Source organism: Solanum pennellii, chromosome 8 (genome assembly GCF_001406875.1).
Source record: "Solanum pennellii chromosome 8, SPENNV200".
Lineage (NCBI taxonomy): Eukaryota > Viridiplantae > Streptophyta > Magnoliopsida > Solanales > Solanaceae > Solanum > Solanum pennellii.
In genome coordinates this window covers 9,001,989-9,010,157 of record NC_028644.1, presented here as the reverse complement: position 1 = coordinate 9,010,157, position 8,169 = coordinate 9,001,989, and the positions used below count along the sequence as shown (strand labels likewise).

Sequence of the window (8,169 nt, the reverse complement as noted above, 5' to 3'; positions counted from 1 at the left end):
AATTACTAATATATATATATATATATATATATATATATATATGATTTGTTGTTGTATTTGTCCAATACATTGAGTTGCTACAAATGTTTAAATGTTTTTATATAAACTGCATCATTACTGTTGTTTATTTCTCCGTTGAGTTGAGTATTCATAATTTTAGTAAAGCGGAGGTAAATGTTTCTTTCAGAATTCAATTCAAGATTATGTCATGTTTAGTTTTCCCCTTGCATGCTCGTACGTTTAATTTATTGATAACATTTGGCCTACATCATTTAATGATGCATATACAAGTAATCAAAATCAGCATCCAGTGCTTCGTTGATCAAGTTGAGCACTTAGAATCAGCTGATGAACCTCCTTTCTTTCGGAGGATACCCTTTTATCAATTTACTATTTTAGTTTGTTTGAATGTTGGGGGTCTTGTCCCGATGCCTATATTAGTTGTTAGAGGCTTTTTAGACAGTTTGTTATTGGTTATTTATTCTTGTTATTTCAGTTGTGTTGATTATAAAACTTGATTTGCCTTATGGGCTAGTTGAATGTTTTCTTTTATAAACATTCTAGTTTATTTATGAGTTATCTTTGTTGAGTAAATTCTTCCGCTGAGTAGTTAGCTAGGTCAAAGGATCGCTTGGGACCAACAATGGTTCTTGAGTGTCAGTTCCGCCTAGGGTGTAGGCTCAGGGCGTGACAAACTAAATATCAGAGCACAAAATTCAACAGTCCTAGGGAATCTATGAAGTTATATCTGTAGAGTCCTAGTTATTAGTGTAAAGTGTGCGACATCTATAATTAGGAGGCTGCAACATTTAGGAACTATGTCACTTCTTTCATACTCATTTCGTTCGATAGAGCTTATCTCTCGAAATGTTTCTTTCTAATTGGTGTTTGCGCATATCTTTCAGATCATGTCTCCACAAAGAGATGTGTGAGGTTATTTTGCTAGGAGAAATGTTGATGAAAAAGGGTTACCAAATGCAGCGGAAGTGAAAACCCGAAGGAGAGGTTACTAATGCTTAATTTCGGGAAGATATTCGAATGCTGAGTCAAGCGGTGACTAACCAGGTTGGGAAACAAAGAGGAGTTCGACAAGATGTGGCTGATATGTCTAGAATTCGAGAGTTCTTAAGGATAAATCCTCCAAGCTTCACTAGTACAAGCATCACTAGGGATTCTGAAATATTTGCTGAAGAGATTCAAAAGGTTCTTGTGATTATGCATGTTACTGATGCTGATGCTAAGAGAGTGGAACTAGTTGCATACCAACCGAAGGGTGTCGCTAGAATCTGTACGACCCATTTGGTTATTTCAAGTAATAGAGATTTTAGTTCATAAAATACTTCCGATATATTCTAAATGGATATTTTGGGTTATTCATAACTATAGTTATCGAATTAATGGGGTAGTTTTAATAAATTATTTAGTTGGTGGTTAAATCAAATAATATTAAAATTAATAGTGGATCATTTTTGTCACTATAATAATTAGTCTTTAAATAGGATATTAAAATATGTCTGTAGGGTTTGCCTTGTTAATCTACAATATGAGAGGAGAGGCAAAGGAACATGATGATCGCCGCCACAAGAAAAGTACTTTGTACTTCAGGTAAAAAATCTTGTAATGCAAAGTGGTTGCTAAGATGAGTAGTACACATTATTATAATAAGACATATTAAAGAAAGGGATTGAGAGGCAGGCAGGCACGGGATTGAAAACCTCAAGGTATGGATTAATCAATATAATAGTTAGATTGAAAATGGGATAGAAGTTTTGTATTATACTTAAGATAATTGGGTTGGAAAAATAATAAAAAAAGAATAAGTGGGAATCGATATTTTTGTTCATGTTGGGGAAAATTACATACCTCAATCATTGGCTACTTATTGCCAATTGATTGAGGCAATTATACTTACCTATGCATGCAACAAGAGAAAATAATAATGTACTGGTTCCTTCATTTCTTTTTCGAATATATTTTTTTTACATATATAATTATCCTTGATTAATAAATGTAATTAAGTTTACGGGTAATAAGATTTAGTTGCTACATTTATGTGGGTTTGCATATTGGTATAATTAATGGCAAATATATTTAGTATGTAAAGTTCGTGATTGGAGTATGGTGTAGGGTTGGCTGCCACTGGTTCAGTAATTACTGCTTTCAAATGTTTAATATCAATATTGTGGTCTCGTATTATAAGTTATATTTCGATATACTGAGATAGGTAATTAAATTTAAGGTGCATTATATTAATTTAATATCATTAAGGTTATTCATATAGGAGGAATTAATACATATCCTTATGTTTGAACTTTAGAAAATTAATTATACAATTAGGTGAGTTTTGGGTCTAAGGCTAGACATATGACAATATGAGTTTTTATAGGATTGTTAACTTACAAATTATGCATATACACTTGATAGATTGGAAAGGTTCGGAAGCATTGAGGAAAGGAAAAGTATTGGAGAAGTAGTTGGTTGACTTCGATTCTTCGGTGGAGGTAGGTTATGGTTTATGCTATTTGATAGTAAACTCTTAATAGTGATTGATATGTATTGAATGATATTGTGAAGTCCTCTATGTACTTGACTATGTGATTGTGGGATTGTGTGATTTGGTTGTGTGGTTTGTGATTGGTCTGAAATCTTGAGACCGTGAAATTTATAATGTTGAACCTCTTATCGAAATGATGCCTTGAATAAACAAGGCTTGATGAAATATTATCAATAAATTGAAAGTGGTGATAATAAATGATAAATTAATGGTATTATTGGATCAGAGTGTCACGTTCCGACAAAGTATAATTGGATCAGAGTGTCACATTCCGACACGCTATTTTTTTTATCAGAGTGTCACGTTTTGACACGGTATAATTAGATAGGAGTGTCACATTCCGACACGGTATAATTGGATCGGAGTGTCACATTACGACACGATAATATTAAAGGAAAAACATATTGCATTAACGGAATTACTCAACCTCAAAGAACTCAATTTCCCCGAATGGTTTAGTTGGAGGCATGAGTCCTCATGGATGATCTTGATATTGTTGACACTTGTTCATGTTGTTTTTTTCTTATCACCTGTTAAGTGCTATAGTTAAGTGCTATAGTTAAGTTCATACTATTACTCATTGTATATTAGTTTCTATTTTGGGTTGGCCGATGATACCTACTCAGTACATGTTGTCCCGTACTGGGCCCTACCTGTGTTTCTCTTTGTTTCCTTTTATGAAATGCAGCGAGTGTACCAATGACTTCAAATTGCACTCAGCTCTAGCCAGCCTCTCGCATATCAGGTTCCAGGGTGAGCTATTCATTCAAGCTCGTGTTGGATTCTCTCGGTCATGACATGATGTCCTATACTTTCGGTCACATACCATTTTATTCTTCTATTTTGGTGTATTTGATATTTTTAGACTTAGTAGTGGAGATTAGATGTTCTTGATGTGATGACTTTCAAGTTTTGGGAAATGATATTTAATAAGATTTTGAGTTTACGCGTTACCTTTTTATTTTGTAAGTTAGGTTAAATTGGTTGGTTCGCCCACTTAGGAGGTTAAGTGTGGGTGCCACTCACGACTCGTTTTGGGTCATGACAAACTTGGTATCAGAGCATTAGGTTCAGTGATCTCATCACACAAGGACAAGTCTAATAGAGTCTTGAAGAACGGTATGGGGACGCCTTTACTTTTCTTCGAGAAGCTATACGACTCTAGGAAAACTTCATTCCTTCTTTCTTTCGTACTACTACCTGAGTCCAATTGGTATCTAGGTGATACAAATTGGTATCTGACCTTCTTAACTCTATTTCACATATGATTAGTACAAGAGTAGTAGAATTGGAAACACCAACATCAGCAAGAATGTATGTGTCCTTAAAATTAGATATGATTCCACGATTTACTATAGACATGTAATTACTAGTGACTAGTATGGTATTTTTATTAAGTTCTTAAAGTTGAAACTCCTATTCTTTATGCTTACTGAATGTGAAGATGCTTATGATTTCCTTATTATTTGTCACAAGTGTTGTTTCATAAGATGGATATGATAGAGTGATTGGACGTTGAGTTTCTAACTTACTAATTTAAGGAATATGCAAAAATGTGATGACAGTCTCATGTTGAGTCCTGCCGTTAATGACACTACCTATGAATTGGGTATCCTTTTATGGCTTCTTCATGGGGAAGTGTATTATCTGAATCTTAAGAGATATAAAGTTGATGGGGTGAAGCAAGATGACTTTGCCAAGGTGCATACATTCAAAAAGTTCGTAAGGGATGACTAGATAATGAATAGCATTACTTTGTAAAATAAAGTTAGTAAGTTCTCATAATATATATGTTGCTTAGTGAATAATGAAATTTTGTTGAGTCTATCGATGGTAGAATCTCTATTACGATTTTATAGATTAAGTGTATAAAAGAAAAGGGTCATGATACGACTAATAATATCGATGTTTACTTGGTTAAAGTTATGATGTATGTTATTTTTGTCATCGACCTGATCTACTAATGAATTTAATTATATTTAAGATCTATTCAATGGATAGAAATATGTTGGCTATTGGTGTACGATCTTCTTGGTAGGTAAGACGTGCTTTAGTGAGGCATATAACGAACTTTTAAGGTGTGGTAATAGTGTTATATGAAAATGAATACGTCAATTCTCAAGTGTGAATACTAACTGCTTAAAGAGTTATTAGTGGTATGTCATGTTTAGATAATAAGATTCGATGTTGCTTTTACATTTGAGAAATCAACTAATTTGTTACTACGTGCGCTTGGACTGAGCATTATTTATTATTTATTTATTTTAGAAAATTTTAGTGGTGGATCTTTGGTATAAATATTAACACATTTAAGCTGTGAAATGTATCTTGAGGGTTCTGAATGAGGACTGGTGATTTTATCTTAAGCTTCAAAGGGTAGATTGATACTAGCATGACAAACTTATTAGGGAAAGAAAATCCTAGTGAGTATACTTTTGGTGAAGTAAAATGAAGATTTTAGTAAAAAAGTGCATATAAAAATTGGGTTAGTCCCTTGAATTTGATTGGCATACCAGAGTTTAAGGTCTCAGGTTATAAAGAAGTTCACTTCGTGGTGATAACAAGGAATAACTGAGCATGATGGTGAAAAGAGTTCGTGAGGGGTTGTGATTGAGATGAAACTATATATTAAAGATTTGTTGGTTAAATGATATTTTTATGGTAATAAAGACTTGTGAGCGTCTAAGGTTTTGAATTTCTACTATTTAGTGAAGTAATGTAATTGTATGGAATGTTTTAGAAGATATTGGGGCACCACTCGTATAGAACTTAAAGGAGCTAGAGTCATAATTAAAATAAGATAAATTTTATGGGATGTATACCTTTCCGAATTAGGTGAGAGCAAGGATTATTTTCTTTGTATGCTTGGACTAAAAATGTTTGCATAAAGTGAGAGAAAAATGTATATACAAATACAAATACATATCTTTTCGCTTTTCTCTCTCCCCATATATCTCTCTCGCCCCTCTCACTTTATACGAACATAAATGTATAAATTGTGTTTGTATTTGTATAAAGCAAGAAAGAATTGTATACACAAATATAAATGGCCTAAGTCATCCAGAGCCACATAAAGTTGTCCTCATATTTACCTTAAACACCTCAACTAAGGAATGTACATATTGAACGTTTAAACCTTAAAAAATTTATACCTATTAGACACAAACTAACAATCAATTGAAAATAAAAACGCGTGTATCTCAAACGCGAATTCATAATAGTTTTACCAATAATATGATGACACGTGACATTATATTTAATTTTTTTTAAACCTCTATTTAATTAATTGATAAAGTATTTTAAAAAATTAAAAAAAAATCTATTTTTAATTAAAGCCTCCCCCCTCCCCACTTTCCTCCTCCTTCTTCAGAAATACCCATTTCTTATTTTCCATGGAGCCGGCGTCGCTCCATCTCTTTCTTCTCTTCCATTGGTATCAACACTATAATGACACATTGTTATTGTCTATTCAAGCTAAAGATACATTCTCTTTCATTTCGATAGCATTAAAAATTTTTCACTCATTGCCTTCATCATTTATACATTAGAAACTATTTACTACAATTGAAAAAAAAAATTAACAGACTTTTGCACAAAAAATCTATTCATATTTTTTTCATCATTGTAAATGAAACTTCTTTGAGATATTTGAGAAGTAAATTAATATAAGAAAGAAGAGGAAAACAGGAAAGAACAATGAGGGTGACAGAAAGAGAGGTGGAGGGAGTGTGGTGTTCGTGCCTGTGTTTAAAAAAAAGAGATAAAAATGGTGAAAGAATAATATGATAGAAAGAGAGAAGAAGACGACTGTCCTTCTTTTTTGTTAATTAATTTTTTTAAAATTAATTTAGGGGTATAAATTAAGAGAAAAAAGAATTTTTTGTAATAAATTAACGCGCTCAAAGAAAGTGAATTACACGTTTTTTGCCATATCAACATTTTGTGTCTAATAGGAATGACTTTTGAACAAATAAAGTGTTCAATTGGCACAAGAATTAGTTGAGGTGTCTAAATGAATTATGCGAACAACTTTGAGTGGCTGCAGATGACTTACGCCAATATAATACATATTTTCATCCTATACACATGTAAGTATGCAATACAAATCTTCCCTTTCCCAATTTTCTTTTCTCTTTCTCTCTTCTCTTTTTCTACAAACACCGATTTATACAACAAATATTTTCTTATTTGTATGCAAATTCAAAATATATACTTATACAATTGATTTTTTTGTATAAGTATACCGAAATATACATATTAATAGTCATAGCAAACATGATATTTTTTATGGAGCACAATTATGCAATTTATAACTATAACATATAAATATGATTTTCATATATGTTTGCTAAACCTAAAATTTACCAAAAGAAAAACTCACAATTTGCGGTTACAATGATACCAAAATTCTCAAAAATATTTCATTTAGCAATTACTTTTGACATATTTAGAGGTGCAGGGCAATGGCTTGAAGAGAGGAACCTGCAAACAAATAAAATCATAGAGGCTGAAGAATTTAGCATTAAAGGGATGTATGAAGAATTGAGAGGTGAATACAATAAAGTCCCATTGAAAAGATTGGCTTGCAACAGTCTGGGTAGACCTACATGGACCTTTGGTTTATACTTGGCAATACAACAGACTTTATACTAAAAATAACTAATTTCATTTTCACATTTCTTTTCTATTATTATTACACATCTTTAAAAATAAAATAATATTATTAAACCAAAAAATAAAAATGATAGAACCAATCTCATCCCCTCACTCCTCGAACGCAGACACCGGAAAGGCTTTAGAAATTCCAGAAGGGGTAGCAAATGTAATTTTCTCTAAATCAGAGACCTGGATAGAAATATCAGAAATTGTTACCCAGATCAATAGTTCCTTACTTTTAACGCCGGTGAGTTTCTTCATCCGGCGATCTTCAAGGAATCCGGTGACCTCAGTATCATACCAGACAAGTTTTCCAATTTTCTTAAACCGATTTTCTTTTGCCTTTTTCTGTTTCATCCATACAAATCCGGTTTGTTTATTGTGTCCTATTTCTATTAGATCATCCAATGGGAGAAGCCCTTTTGGCATATTGATTTGCTCCAAAAGTTGTAGAGATTTCTGCTTGCAGATCGTTGGGTCAGTGAAAATCTCTGCATTTTCACGGTGATTTTCTGTTACTTGAGATGACATTTTCCTAAAGTAATTGATTCCTTTTCGATCTGTCAAAGTAGAAATGAGTATGACAAAGGTATTTTTGTTTTTGTGATGAGGAGCATAACAATTGATGCGCTTTTACAGGGACTAACCGAATATTAACTATTAGGAAACTTATTTTCCTAAAATTTTTTTTTTCCTTTCTGTTAACTTTTATTTATTAATTGTACTAAAAAATTTACTTTTACTTTACATTTCACTTTTCGTACAAAAGAGAATTATTTTTTTAATGTTTTATCTTCAATATTAAATTTTTATTTGTAAATTATTTTTCAACGACTAAGATAAAATATCAATTAATATAAATATTATGATAAAACATTCATATTAGTATTCTTAATAACCAGAGAAAATTTAAAGTGAATAAGTGAAATTGTAGAATAAAAACTATATATATATATATA

The 8,169-nt window shown here is 31.9% G+C and overlaps 1 protein-coding gene across 1 annotated transcript; it reads right to left on the bottom strand.

Annotated features, from left to right (window-relative positions):
* Positions 1 to 7,047: 7,047 nt before the first annotated feature.
* On the bottom strand, positions 7,048 to 7,990 carry LOC107028111. The gene has a single exon (XM_015229160.2). It carries the CDS (start codon positions 7,739 to 7,741, stop codon positions 7,319 to 7,321), a length of 423 nt encoding a protein of 140 aa, XP_015084646.1. The 5' UTR covers positions 7,742 to 7,990; the 3' UTR covers positions 7,048 to 7,318.
* Positions 7,991 to 8,169: the final 179 nt, after the last annotated feature.